This window comes from Dunckerocampus dactyliophorus, chromosome 1 (genome assembly GCF_027744805.1).
Source record: "Dunckerocampus dactyliophorus isolate RoL2022-P2 chromosome 1, RoL_Ddac_1.1, whole genome shotgun sequence".
In the NCBI taxonomy this organism is placed as follows: Eukaryota; Metazoa; Chordata; class Actinopteri; order Syngnathiformes; family Syngnathidae; genus Dunckerocampus; species Dunckerocampus dactyliophorus.
The window spans coordinates 50,258,353-50,272,996 of NC_072819.1; the positions used below are offsets into that span (position 1 = coordinate 50,258,353).

Sequence of the window (14,644 nt, forward strand, 5' to 3'; positions counted from 1 at the left end):
TTTTACATAAAGAAACTCAACGAAAGTGCTGCTGGGAAAGGGGTGCTATCTAAACATGTCGACATGGGGATGATAAACAGAGCAGTAGCACAGCCTCTGTTGACGTGGTTAACATTGGAATTGGGTGTATTAACATCTCTAGAAAACGACATTAATGCTGTATACCTGTTCACCTGATTTGTATTTCCCGGAGCTGCGTCGCGAAAAGAAAATCTAATGTAAGGTTTGCTTTTTTGTAACGGGTTGAAGTGCGCGGCTGCTAGCTAGCGGGCAGCTAGCATGAGCTGTTTTTGCTAATGATTAATCGGTTCTCATGGTGGATAACTTATTTAACCATTGAATACATTGATGATGTTGCAGTCGTACGTTATTCTACCTGTTAAAAGTGTGCATAATAATGTGGTTGTCAGTGGATTGATGTTACCTTCAAATGTGTACGTGCATTTTAATGATGACGTGGAGGCCTCACTGGTTATCTAATGACCATAAACGCTTATGCTTTAATATGCTTGCCGTATTAAGCGTTATAATTGTTGTTACCAGCATTTGCATTACTGCTGATGTTGTATCGGCAAAGCCATTGTGAAGCTTCTCTCGGAGAACCGCATATCCATCCGTATATGTTAATATACAGTATATACGTATTTTTTATATAGAAGTTTACCATTTACGTTTTTAAAATGGTAAGACTGGAAGCTGTTTTTAAGTATAATATTTCGTGGCATTGTTTGATAAATGCAATGCAAAATGTTAGCTTAAAGGCCTTGTTTAAGAGTGTTTTATATGTTTGGTCTTTTTTTTGTAGCTACACTTCCACGTATTCATGTTTTTTGGGCGAGGTTTGATGCCTGTGATATGCTTTTTAAGCATCTTCATTGTGTGCTCATGTTTGCAGGGTGGTGGCAACATGGAGAGTGACCTGAGCCTCCAGGATAAAAAGGACTTGGACAAGTTCATTAAGTTTTTTGCCTTGAAGGTGAGCGATAGATATGCTATGTTGGGTGACTGGTTGGGGGAAACTTTCCCACAAAACAAGTTTTATTTTATATTTGTAGACCGTTCAGGTGATAGTCCAGGCTCGCCTTGGTGAGAAGATATGCACTCGCTCTTCTTCGTCCCCTACTGGTTCTGATTGGGTAAAACTTTGATCATCTTTTTTTTTGTTGCAACGAGTCATAATAAGATAACAATTTATCACATTGTAGAAAATGAAAGGTGCTTATCTTGTATTTTACGTGTGTGTTTGTTTTTCCAGTTTAATTTAGCAATCAAAGACATCCCAGAGGTGACTCATGAAGCCAAGAAAGCATTGGCTGGCCAACTCCCTGGCGTTGGGCGCTCAATGTGCGTGGAGATCTCCCTTAAGACTTCCGAGGTAAAATTCTCAAAGCTTGTTGCATGCATTGCTCCTCATATGAAATTAGATTTGAATGTAAAGCCAGAAAGGTGGCGATGATACGTAACTCAACACCATCATCATCTGCCTGTCTGTGTCATTTAGGGAGACTCCATGGAGCTAGAGACTTGGTGCCTGGAAATGAATGAAAAGTGAGGTTTTTTTTTATTGCACATATTTTTATGGAACGTCGGTGTGTGTACTCCCTGGTTTTTGCAGGATGCATTTTTTTATCGAAAAGGCTTTCGTGCAGCCAAACAGTGCGGCGAATAAACTAGTCGAGTGCCTGAACAAGGCATCTGCACACTGAAGACTCAGTCTCTGTAAAGAATACATGGTGGTTCTTTTCTATAGGTGGATTCTTTATTGCGTGGGTGTGGTTTATTTGTTCATAGAACACACACAGAACGATGAACAACTTTCTCTCCTTCGTCCTGTTAAGCACTGCGCCTTGTCCCGATGAGGCGTTCAAGCACACTGCGTGTTTCTGAGTGTTAGAGGAGTCGGTGCTTCTTTTAAAACATTTCAGACGGCTGCAGAAAAAGTTGCAAGTGCCAGAACTTTGATTAGGAACTTGAGAAACACTAGTTAATTTAAGAAAGAAGTCGTAGTCGTCTTTTTACAATAGGACTGTGAGTTAACACAGATTGCAGGAGGAATGGTTTAAGGGTGACACATAACACAAACAAAGCCGGGACATTATTTATTGGCAAAGGTACAACCAAGCAAAAGTTTCTAACAACTTTGCAAGTACCGCAACACATTCACAGCAACACACAGCACCATGAGTCTTATTTATGGCTTATTTTCTGTTTTTATGTGTTACTATATTGAGTAATATGAGTGTAAAGGTGACTATAGGGGTGTTACTTCATGTCTAGAGGGCTCTAATGTTAAAATCGCAGTCTGGTCTGGGACCAGTTAACGGCGACAAACAAGGGATTGCGCATGTAAACGCATAAATATTCTCTATAAAATGCCTGTTGTTTTTTTTTGGTGTATGGAAATGAGTAATTGGATTGACCACTGCATTTGTAATATTTATGATGCTCATTAAATGTGTTTATTTCTTTCGAAGGTGTGATAAAGATATAAAAGTGTCATACACAGTCTACAACCGACTGTCTGTCCTTCTGAAGTCTCTGCTGGCCATCACCAGAGTAACACCCGCCTATAAACTGTCCAGAAAACAGGGGCATGACTATGTCATATTGTACAGGTGAGTTACAGCGTAACCGTTTCTAATGTGTTTACACAATCAGTCAGCTCATTTTTTCTGCTTCTTTGACATCCAGGATCTACTTTGGGGAAGTTCAGATGAGCGGATTAGGAGAAGGTAGCTGTGAAGCGGGCCTTACATCCCGACGGACGTGCTCCTATGTGCAAAAATGGGGGGGGGGGGATCGCAAGAGACGCGCACGTGGCTTGCACGGATTTTCAAACACGCAGACAGCACGCAAAGCCCGTTGGGAAAAAATGTGGATGCAAGGGCAAGGCAGAGGAGGAGCATGTGACCCTTGCATGTGTCGCAAGTTTAAAAGTACATTGTGTGCATTGATTCCTCCAGCTGTGCGCTCCGGTTCTCCCGCTCATGATAGCCGTAGGCGCTGTAGGAAGCCAATACGCCCATCTTGTGATCAAAGTGAGCGGGCTGCACGATCCTCATACAATGCCCACACCCGTACGTCCCCGGTGAGTGCAACGTACGACAGCCTTACATGGAGCGCGCCTACCAACGGAGCGTGAGCGGCAAGCACGTGGGTGTCACGAATCACTTGCTCCATAAGTACGACACACTTGCAACCCCTTTGATACCCTACTTCTTCTACGTGCTGGCCACAGCGTGTGGTGACACGTACGTCGAGATGTCAGGCCCGCTTTATTGCTTTCTGCAGCAATCATACATACGTTTTACACAGTAAATCTGTCGTGTATATTAGCTGGTGAGCTTATTCAATCATGTTACCGTTTGTGAAGGTTTCCAGACGGTGCGTGTCGGTGTTGTGGGCACCCCTGTTGGTACTATCACACTGTCCTGCGCCTACCGCACCAACCTGGCGTTTATGTCCAACAGGTGACATACACTTTTAGAAACATAAAGCGACATTACAGAATGTACACTTGATTAGTTCTCGTAACAAACATATCCTCTGCTTGCAGGCAGTTTGAGCGGTCTGCGCCGATCATGGGGATCATTGTGGATCACTTTGTGGACCCTCCCGGTGGTAACCAGCGACCTGCACATATGGGTCAGCCCTGCAACTACAGGTACTTGGGAAATTTAAAGGGTCACTGACATGATTGATCAACTTATTGTTTGTAATTATGTTCCAGGTTGTTCAGTAAATTTGTCAAAATGACATTTAAAGTGGGTGGCGGGAAAGATGGCATCCATCTCGGAAAGGGGGCGTTTCCGGAAGTGACGTTGGCGAAGGCGCGTTCGCACGTAAGCGGACTTGGGCGTTTACAAATGATGTTAACGACGATTTGAGTGATGCGTCAATAGTTTTAGAGGAGGAAGAAACATCTGGAGATGGAATGGAAAACTTGCAGAGCAGGGAATTAAGCCGTATTTATTCGAACCACCGACGATGAAGAGACATGAGAATAGTAAGTGTAAATTACCTTGGGGTTGCTTATCCTTCAATTATTATTTTAAATTGGCTTCTTAATTCAAGATTCAAGATTTAAGAGTTTTATTGTCATATGCATAGTAAAACAGCAGTTATACTATGCAATGAAATTCTTATTCTGTTCATTCTCCCAAGAAAAGAAAGAAAACACAAGAAAAAGAATAAGAACATAAGAAACATAAATACCAATAAATGAAGCAACAACAACAGAAGAGACATTAATACAGATAAATAATACAAATAAATAAATAAAGTGCTATGAGTGTGAGCGTGTGTTGCGTGCGGTGTGTGTGAGTGCTTCGTTGAGAAGCCTGATGGCCTGTGGGTAAAAGCTGTTTGCCAGCCTTGTGGTCCTGGACTTCAAACTCCTGTAGCGTCAGCCTGACGGTAGGAGTGTGAATAATGAGTGTTGTGGATGTGTGCTGTCCTTGATGAGGTTGTGTGTTCTGCGTAGGACTCTAGTTTTATAAATGTCTTGCAGTGAGGGGAGGGCTGCCCCAACAATGTTCTGTGAGGTCTTGATCACCCGCTGGAGTGCCTTCCTATCACGTGTTGTACAGTTACCGTACCAAACAGTGATGGAGGCGGTAAGGACACTTTCCATAGTGCATCTGTAGAAGCAACTCAGGATTGTGGTGGACATGCCAAATTTCCTCAGTCTTCTCAGGAAGTACAGTCTCCTTTGGGACTTCTTCAGAATTTGTTGGGTGTTGTGAGACCAGGTGAGGTCCTCGCTGATGTGTGTGCCAAGGAACTTGAAGGTTTTCACCCTCTCCACCTCAGTCTCATCAATAAACAGGGGTCTATGCGGCTCCTTTTCCCTTGTTCTTGGGTCAATGATCATCTCTTTAGTCTTATCTGTATTGAGAAGGAGATTGTTATCACGACACCAAGCTATGAGGTCCGCCACCTCTCTTCTGTATGACGTTTCAACACCACCAGTGATCAGGCCGATGACTGTAGTGTCATCCGCAAATTTAATGATGCTGGTCGAGGAAAAGGCTTCTTGAGACGTCATCTGTACTTCTGTGTAGAAGGTGTCGGACGTTAAAAAATAAACAGTCTGAAGTAGAAACCTTCTATCAGAGATTGCAAACCAAGCTTACGCACGAAACCTATCAGGAGGTTTGTGAATTTACCAAATCAGGTTATATGAAGCACCATAGCAAAACCAAAGAAAGGCATAAGGGAAAATTCCAGAAACTTCTATCGGAAAATCGACCACAGCTTGTCGTAAACACTAAGGATGGGGGGAATCAGACCAATACTAAAGAAAATTGGATCAAAAATCTGTCAGACAGAAGCCTCTCGGAGACAGAGAAGGCAGTATTAACCAAGGGTCTCAACTTCTCAGTGACTCCTAAAACGATACCCACAGTAGACTATATCACAGCAGCTGAATCGGCCATCAAGAACAATAACCTTTCTAGAACAGAGGCAGGGGACCTTCGTCTGAGAATATCGGCCCTTCTCAGTAGTGCCAAACCACCACCGTCCAATATCACGTTAGGTGAGAGGAAAGCATTAGCGGCTCTGCAGAAAGATGAGAGCATCACCATCTTACCAGCTGATAAGGGCAGATGCACAGTGGTTCTCAACACATTGGACTACGAAGAAAAAATAACAAGTCTAATTAGTGATGCCAACACATATGAGCAACTTAAAAGGGACCCATCCAGTAGGTATAAGAAAGAAATCATACACTGTCTCCAAAAGTTAGAGAAGGAAGAACTAATTGACAGACAGATGTATCATAGGTTATACCCTGGGGAGGCTACACCATGTATCTATGGCCTTCCAAAAATCCACAAGGAAGGGCTTCCCCTCAGACCCATTGTCTGTAGCATTGACTCTACCACGTACAATGTAGCGAAATATGTAAAAACAGTCTTATCCCCATTGGTAGGCAACACTGATCATCATATAGAGAACACAAAAGGGTTTGTGGCGAGCATCAAAGACCTCAGATTGGAGCCAGAGGAAACTTTGGTGTCTTATGATGTGACTTCACTTTTCACATCTGTCCCCACCTCAGCAGCAGTCTCGGTGGTGAGGAAGAGACTGCTCGAGGACTCAACTCTGCATCGGAGAACAAAACTTAGTGCTGACCACATCTGCCAATTACTGGAAATTTGCCTTAACACCACATATTTTCAGTTTAGAGGGAAATTCTACAGACAAATTCATGGTTGTGCTATGGGCTCACCAGTCTCACCCATAGTGGCGAATCTGTACATGGAAGAGATGGAGAAACAGGCTCTCACATCCTTCTCAGGGACAAAACCAAGGCACTGGTTTAGATACGTGGATGACACCTTTGTCATAATCAAAAAACAAGAAATTCAGTCTTTCACAGATCACATCAATGCGGTGGACACCAATATCAAATTTACTCGCGAGGACACTAAAGAAAACCAACTAGCCTTCTTAGACTGCAAGGTAATTATAGGAAAGGACAGACAGCTACTTACAGAGGTCTTTAGAAAGGCCACACACACTGACCAATACCTGCTTTTTCAATCAAACCATCCACTACAACATAAACTAGGGGTTATTAGGACCCTCCAACATAGAGCGGAACAAATACCAACTAGTGCTGAGGGAAAGAAAAAGGAGACACAACATGTCCAGAGAGCGCTCTCAACCTGTGGGTACCCACGGTGGGCTTTTAACAAATGTCAAAAGAAGAGAGTAGGGAAAGAAACCCAAAAGCCCACAGAAGCAAAAAGGAGAGGAGTGGTAGTCCCTTATGTAGCGGGGGTCTCCGAAAAACTCCAGAGGATCTTATGGCAACACAAAATTCCTACCTATTTCAAACCAGTAAATACCCTGAGACAAAAATTAGTGCATCCTTAAAGACAAGGCTCCAAACCAGAAACAGAGCAATGTGGTCTATTCCATCCACTGTAAAGATGAGGAATGCAAAGAGCACTACATTGGGGAAACTAAGCAAATGCTCCAAAAAAGGCTTTATCAACATCGCAGGGACAATGCTAGTGGTCCTCAATCAGCAGTACATCTACACCTGAAAGCTACCAATCACTCCTTTCAGGACAGCGAGGTAAAGATTTTGGCCAAAGAAAACAGATGGTTTGAAAGAGGAGTAAAGGAAGCTATATTTGTCAAACAACAGAACCCATCATTGAATCGGAATGGTGGTTTGAGGTTTAATTTGGACCCTGTGTTCAGCAGGTTACTGAGACCAAAACCCACAGCTCTTAGTCTTGCAAATGAGGTGAAGGCAGGGCCGAGCCAGAACAATAGATGCTAACAAGCCAGTATCAGAGTCGTTCATACCCAATTCAGGGAGCGACACTTCCCTTTTATCGTAGGTGTGAATAACAGGATAGGATTATACCACTGCTCCGCCCAGGCTTAGTGTAACGAACCAATAGGAGGAGGGTGTTGGCACACCAATTCCGCCCACTCTTACTGTATTTAAGGCCTAAGCTACCAGCACTTATTAGTTTGCTGACGAAGCTCTTCGGATGACGAGCGAAACGTCCGACACCTTCTACACAGAAGTACAGATGACGTCTCAAGAAGCCTTTTCCTCGATGGACAACTCCTGTACGACTGAGAGCCTACACAGACTTAATGATGCTGGTGTTGTTCTGGGAGGCCACGCAATCGTAGGTGAAGAGCGTGTAGAGGAGCGGACTCGGCACACACCCTGTGGGGTCCCAGTGCTCACAATTCTTGAGCTGGATGTGCGATTGTGGACTCTGACTGACTGGGGCCTTCCTGTGAGAAAGTTAAACACCCAGTTACAGAGGGAGGGAGACAGGCCAAGTGTGAGGAGCTTATTTGTGAGTTTGTGGGGGCTGACTGTGTTAAAAGCAGAGCTATAGTCTATACTATAAATAGCATTCTGACATATGTGTCCTGGCCCTGTAGGTGAGAAAGGGCTGTGTGGATGGCAGTGTTGACTGCATCATCCGTGGACCGGTTCTGGCGGTATGCAAACTGTCGAGGGTCCACAGTTGCCGGGATGCTCTTTTTGATGTGGGTCATGACTATTCTTTCAAAGCACTTCATAACAATAGGAGTGAGTGCTATAGGGCGATAGTCATTCAAGCAGGTCACGTTGCTTTTCTTGGGCACGGGCACTATGGTGGTGGACTTGAAGCAGGTCGGTACAGATGCTTGTGCAAGCGACAGGTTAAATATGTCAGCAAGCACAATGAGCGTATAGGGTCTTTATAGCCTTTTTTTGTGTGTGTACTGCCGTTGCTACCCGTGCGTCCATTTTGTATGCCGCTTATCCTCACTGCCGCTGTGAAAATGATTTGAATGCTCGTCGCTATGGTGGCATAGTGTTTACGATCTGTAAATATGACTTACTGTTCTGTGGCAACTTTGATGTGTTTCGTCTTGTCCCTTCCTGTGTAGCATAGCATCAGGAATAGCATCCTAGCATCCAAACGCATTTGTACCGTACTTGTAAAGGTGTTGCTTAATCTTCAGTGAAATGAACGTTGCAAATGCGAGGTGATGCGCCCGCTTGGCTGTCGTTCTCTGCAGTTGCGTCATTCGTTGTCCCCCTTAAACCTTCGAAGAAACTTACAATATCACTCGGACACTGTGAACGGCCAGCGGCAACAGAACGATTTGGCACGGCTACTGTTTTGGATGGAAAATAAACTGAACAAAGTCGACGACCCGCGTCTAGAAGCCTTTCTTTAAGCGGCGATCCCAACCCGCCGTGCTTGCGAGTGCGTGGTGTCTACTTGCAGAAACGTGGGCAAAATTTGCGGATCCGTACGTGGTGAGTACAGCCTCCCTAGCGGATTTGGGAGCACGCAGCACTGTTGCCAGCTCGGGCTGTTCGCTGTCCTAGAAGTTGCCAGATGATGTCATTGTCTAATTTGCATGTGATGTTGTAAAATGCTGAAGGAAAAAAACATAACCCCATAAGAGAGACAAACAAAGTGAGTAAAAACACCTAAATTACCTTTTTAGAAGTCCAAATAAACTTCATTCTTGGTTTGCTCATTTAAAATTGGCCATAATTTCATCAAAATAAAATAACTAATATTTTTATCTTGTGGGATGAGGCACAACTGCCACACATCCTGACTTGAGGAGCGGTGGACACAAATTCAGCAAGTTGCCGCATCAGAACTGCGGTGGAATGGGCGGCGGAGTTCTGGAGGACCACGGAAGGTTGTTCTCTATACACCCAGAACATATATAGAATATCATTACAAACGGTATATTTAAACAAACTTGATCAATCATGTCAGTGACCCTTTTAAAGGGTTTTGAATGTTTGATTAGACAGATTCCTCCCCTCCACCTCAGAGCACCAGATGATGACGGAGCAACATTCTCAGGGGTTCAGGATTCACAGGAGGCTTGCACGACTTCCTTCTCCACTTCCCCTCCCTCTCAGGTAAGATGACACGCCTCCATTTCCTGACTCCCTCGTTTGCTCCACTCTCTCTCTTACATGTTTTTCACTTTTGTTTTTTGTCGTCTTCTGACTGCTTCTCAGTGTGTCTGTACACTGAGTCCTTCTCCTTCCAAACTGTCTAAAGCCCTCCCTCTGGACAGTCCACAGTTCCCACTGGTTCCTGGAGTTGTCACTCACACTGTGAGTCTACACTTGCTTGTTTTCCCTCCTGTTTTACTTCCGACCGAATTCACAGATGGATCTTTCTCTTCATTTTTTAACTAACACAACCACAAACCCCCATTGACTCTACATTTAATGTAATGTCTGTTTTGTTTACGCTGCTCTGTCTGTTGTGTGCATGTGCAGCTGTACACCTCCAGGTTATGCTACCAGCCTCCTGTCCAAGCAGGAACTGCTGACCTTTGTCACGCTGCTGCCAATCCAAACCAGGTAGCAATCACTCTACTCACGGGATGTTCAATAGAAGCTGAAGTCAGTGACGTGCGGCCAGGGCAGGTGTGCTGTAGTATGATTTAATTCATTTATCTTTTTATGCTTGATGTTTACTTTCCTACCGGTATATTGTCTGATACCAATATAGGCAGCAGCTCTTCCCTCAAACTACCAGTAGTGTCAGGTCGCATCTCATGTGATGAATGAACACAATGTTTCTTTTACTGGATGCCACTGAAGGCATTTCATTAATAAACACTGTTGGTGCAAACGTAAGACAAATACTGCAATATGCAAGTGATAAAAAAATATATCATTATCAGCAGAAAAAACAGAAATCTCATTTTTATGCCAATATTGGCTGGTAATATCAGTCAGCTGATTGGACATCCATCCATCTTGTACCGCTTATCCGAGGTTGGGTCGCGCTGGCAGCAGCCTGAACAGGGAGGCCCAGACTTCCCTCTCCCCGGCGGGTCCCGAGGTGTTCCCAGGCCAATTGAGAGACATAGTCTCTCCAACGTGTCCTGGGTCTTCTCTGAGGCCTTCTACCGGTCGGACGTGCCCAGGGAGGCGTCCAGGAGGCGTCCCGGAGGCATCCTGCTGGCTTTGTCAAGCCGTGACCTTCAACTCTGACTGGATCGGTTTGCGGCCAGGATGAAAATCAACACCTCCATGTCCGAGTCCATGATTCTCGCCCGGAAAAAGGTGGAGTGCCATCTCCGGGTGAGGGATGAGATCCTGTATGTTGATGGGACGATAAACTGCAGAGGGAAGTGATGAGGTGAAGCCAACCTCCTCGCCAGTCACGGACCTCACCGCACGCCACTGACTAAAACTTTGATCACTCTGATAACTCCAGGAACCTTCAAGTGACGTTACATAGCTCGTCCAACAGAGGGCGCTGGCTGGTTCCAGACGTGATGCGTTTTTAAATGTCTTCTCAGACGGTGCATGCTGGGAAGGAGGATGGGGTTGTGTTGCATCCAGCACAGCCACAGCGTGGAGCTGATGCCCATCTGACAGCAGAGCACATCGCCAACGTAGCTGGAAACAGGTTAATCTCTCTGCAAATTAAAGCCAAATTCTGTATGAGAGACATCCTATATCGGCGGTGTTCATCTCTTCCCAGTGGCGACAGTGACATTTTATCCCAAAGTGGAGAGGGAAGGAGGAGCACTTCTCCCTCCGATCCAGTCGTGTCTCTCAGTGCATTCACGAGGAAAGTGGGAGCCTTTGTCAATAAACCCAACGCACAGGTAATTATGCACGCGTTGTCCATATGCTTCATTCATGTTGAACACATTATGCGTCTTTTAATGCGATGCCACGAGAGCCTTTAGTTTTGCTGCCCTCTCCCTCTGGAACTTTTATCATCGCACCCGCCCGTAATTGCATTGACCTGTCCACCTTTTAAGACTCTTGCTAAACCCATCTCTTCAAACTTGCACATTGTTTCATGCTTCCATTTTATTAATTGCCTAGCTATTCTCATTTGAACTCGATATTATGTGTATTCTTTTTGCTTTATTGTACATTGTATTAACTGCATTACCTTTGAGTTTTTAGAAAGGCGCTTCTAAATTAAAATGTATTGTTATTATTATTAAAACAAGGCCGATACTGCAATATTCAATACAAGTTATAGAAAAAGTGACATTGTTTTTGTAAAAAATAAATAAAAAAATCATGACCAATAGTCGACTATTACAGCATGTCCTTCTGTCCATGGCAACACATTTTGAAAGCTGCACACTTCTATGTGGCACCAACATCCGTGTAAGAACAAAGATAAGTGCAAAGTATGAAACTCTGGACTAAGAATAGTCGGTAGGATTAGAAACTGGGCTTCTTCAGCATGTCTTTGCCGGTAGCTTTTACTGAGCGATTCTTCCTAGGGTGTGATATTTGATTAGAATTATTGAAGGAAGACCACTTACTCCCCACCCCCCCCACTCCCAGTGTCATCTTACAAATGACACTAAACTCATCGCACAGCAACTTAACACAAAAAAGGTATACCTGGCAAATAGACAAATATGCACCAATACAAGTTTAAAATGGGGGGAAAAAAAACGACTTAATGTTTTTTCTTAATGCATTGCGTCTGAGCAAAGCGTTCATTGGGGCGCTGCAATGACGTCAGCCTCCCTCTGGGCTCCGGGCTCCCTCTGGTGGACAGAGACAGCATTGCAGCACCATCCACCATTGTCTATGCTGCTAGTCCTCCAATGAAATGCTTTGCTCAAATGAAAGACATTATGTGAAAACTTTAAAATGTGTGTTTTTTTAAACTTAAACGCATAGTGGCACATGTTTGTGTATTTATTTGGTATAACCTTTGAGTGTTAAGTTGCTGTGTGATGATTTTAGTGTTCTTTGTAAGATGACACCGTGAGTTGGACTGTTCCCTCCTGCAATTTCCAATGGGTTGACAAGCTCATCGTGAGTTTTTTCACAGCTCATATGCCATTTTATGACGCGGACACGTGTAGCTTATACACCGGTGCGGCTTATACTGTATATGTACAAATCAGTTTTTTCTTCTAAATTTAGTGGGTTTGGCTTATACACCGGAATTTACAAGCAGTTTGATGAAGTATGGTACCGATATGATCCAGTATCTCATGTTTAGGCCAGTATCAGCTTTTATATTGGCTTTTTTTTTATTTGTTTGCAGCTAACAGCCACTATGGATTTGCCATTTGCTGCATTTGCTCCCAGAGGCCTGGACTCCGAGGACAATGACCCAATGGTAAGCGTGGATGCTAAAGATGGACGTATTTGAACACCCAAGATTTAGAGTTTCATTTGCGGGCTCAGGTCCACCCTCCAGACTCTCCCACCTGCCTGACCCCCCTGCAGGCCAGCCTGCGCTCGCAGGGCTCAGAGGGATCCGCACAGCAGGACGACTTCGTCATGGTGGACTTTGTACGTGCATCGTCATGTCTCAGTCCGTGCCCGAATCTTTTCTCCTGATGCGTTGTTTCACCTTTAGCGGCCGGCTTTCTCCAAGGACGACTTGCTGCCGATGGATTTGGGAACCTTCTACAGGGAGTTCCAAAACCCTCCGCAGCTCACGAGCCTCTCACTTCACATCAGTTCCCAGTCCATGGCTGATGACCTGGTAACGCTTCTGTTGACCTTAAAGGGCCACTGAGATGATTTATCAACTTTGCTTAAATACGTTCTATATTGTTTGTAATTAAGTTCTTCATTGTTCGTTTCTTGAAAGCGAGCGTTAAATTCGTAAAAATGACATCTTTGTACGTGGCGGGCGTGCATGTTGATCTGAAGTCGTCAGCAAAGGGGTGTTTCCCAAGTGACGTCGGCGAAAGGGACAGCTCTCATCTTAGAGGAAACAAATATGGGAGAATGAGCCTAAACGGGTCTTTGGAGCCTTTTTTATTCTGTATTTTGGCGCAGTCCCTGCCCCGCCCTGCCCCCCACTGTCAACCTATCACTGTGAAAGTATGTTTTATAACGTGTATAATGCTTTGAATGCTTGTAGCTGTGGTGGCATAGTGTTTACGATACAATATGTAAATAAGACATGACTTACTGTGTTCTGTGGCAACTTTGGCGCCCCTCTCCTCCTTTTGTCCTGTGTAGCGTAGCATCAGGAATAGCTTCCTAGCATCCAAAATATAATAATTTATACCGTACTTTCAAGCCAAATGCTTCTTGTAAAGGTGTTTCTTCATAGCAGGCGGCGGTCCATATGTCCCTCTATGTATTTGCTTCGTTCCTTTCAAACCTGTCCGCATACGAAGTACCTCGCCTGGCCACGGCGGGTGGCTTGCACCGCTTAATACTCTGGTTCTCCTGACATCCACAGCTCCACCCGGAGCTGCTCGGAGCACGAGTCCACTTACAATGCACCTTGCTATGGTGGCTATCATACTTGCTTCGTTCATTGTAGTCTTAAGCCTTCGTCTTTTGGAAACAAAAACAAACTTACAGTAGTATCACCCGGACACAACGATTTTGGCATGACTACGAAAATAAACGCGCTAACTCTGCAAGCGTTTCTTTACCCTGCTTAAAATGTCATTTTTTACGAATTTAACGTTTGCTTTCAAAAGACGAACGTAGAACAGAATTACCAAAAACACAGAACATATTTACGCAAAGATGAAAAATCATGTCAGTGACCCTTTTTAGAAGTCGTGCAGTGCATGTTGGCACCATCACAACAACACAAATGTTGTTTTTTTTTCTATGCAGGATTCGCTGCCAGAGAAACTGGCCATCTATGAGAAAAACATTGACGAGTTTGACGCGTTTGTGGACATGCTGCAGTAGAAGAGGGTGGTGACGCCTGGAATATAAGCTGTCCTGCAAGAACGAGACTACAGTTGCACTCGAAATGATTCCGATATCAGTGGAACCTCGGTTTTTGTTACTAATCCGTCCCAAAAGGCCCAGACAAAAACCGCATACATTCTCCCAGGCTGCAACTTGAAACTGTTGTTTCCAAATGCCCGCAAGGCATGCTGGGTAGTCAAGCTGCAATAACTCCTTGTTGACGACCTCAACATATTTTGCAATCAAGAAAGATTGCTACAAACACGGCAAAAAGTTGTGAGAAAGAATACCACCAGCTACCCAGCATGCCTTGCGGCAGGAATATATGAGTGTTTTTTTTGGCATGGGTATGGCACGTAGATATTTCGAGGAAAAGGCTTCTTGAGACGTCATCTGTACTTCTGTGAAGAAAGTGTTGGACGTTTCGCTCCTCATCCGAAGAGCTTCGTCAGCGAA

The 14,644-nt window shown here is 44.4% G+C and overlaps 1 protein-coding gene across 4 annotated transcripts; it reads left to right on the top strand.

The window, feature by feature from the left end:
- The first annotated feature begins 22 nt into the window (after positions 1 to 22).
- On the top strand, positions 23 to 14,600 carry atg13 (ATG13 autophagy related 13 homolog (S. cerevisiae)). Of its 4 annotated transcripts, XM_054786063.1 has the most exons (18): positions 25 to 218; positions 896 to 976; positions 1,056 to 1,136; positions 1,256 to 1,375; positions 1,502 to 1,548; positions 2,475 to 2,615; positions 2,692 to 2,732; positions 3,374 to 3,470; positions 3,557 to 3,664; positions 9,334 to 9,424; positions 9,527 to 9,625; positions 9,794 to 9,877; positions 10,828 to 10,937; positions 11,013 to 11,139; positions 12,561 to 12,635; positions 12,704 to 12,811; positions 12,879 to 13,007; positions 14,108 to 14,600. In XM_054786063.1, the coding sequence occupies exons 2-18, from the start codon at positions 908 to 910 to the stop codon at positions 14,183 to 14,185; spliced, it is 1,605 nt and encodes a 534-aa protein (XP_054642038.1). In that variant the 5' UTR covers positions 25 to 218; positions 896 to 907; the 3' UTR covers positions 14,186 to 14,600. The 4 variants fall into 4 exon arrangements, with proteins under 4 accessions (XP_054642027.1, XP_054642038.1, XP_054642046.1 ...); XM_054786052.1 differs by having other exon boundaries at positions 23 to 218; positions 10,828 to 11,139; XM_054786071.1 differs by lacking the exon at positions 9,527 to 9,625.
- Positions 14,601 to 14,644: the final 44 nt, after the last annotated feature.

Excerpts from the sequence above, each read along its gene's own strand:
- atg13 (XM_054786052.1), top strand. The coding sequence starts at position 908 with ATGGAGAGTGACCTGAGCCTCCAGGATAAAAAGGACTTGGACAAGTTC. Across the intron at positions 1,376-1,501 it reads TCTCCCTTAAGACTTCCGAG|GGAGACTCCATGGAGCTAGA; the intron begins GTAAAATTCTCA and ends TGTGTCATTTAG. Across the intron at positions 12,812-12,878 it reads ACTTCGTCATGGTGGACTTT|CGGCCGGCTTTCTCCAAGGA; the intron begins GTACGTGCATCG and ends TTTCACCTTTAG.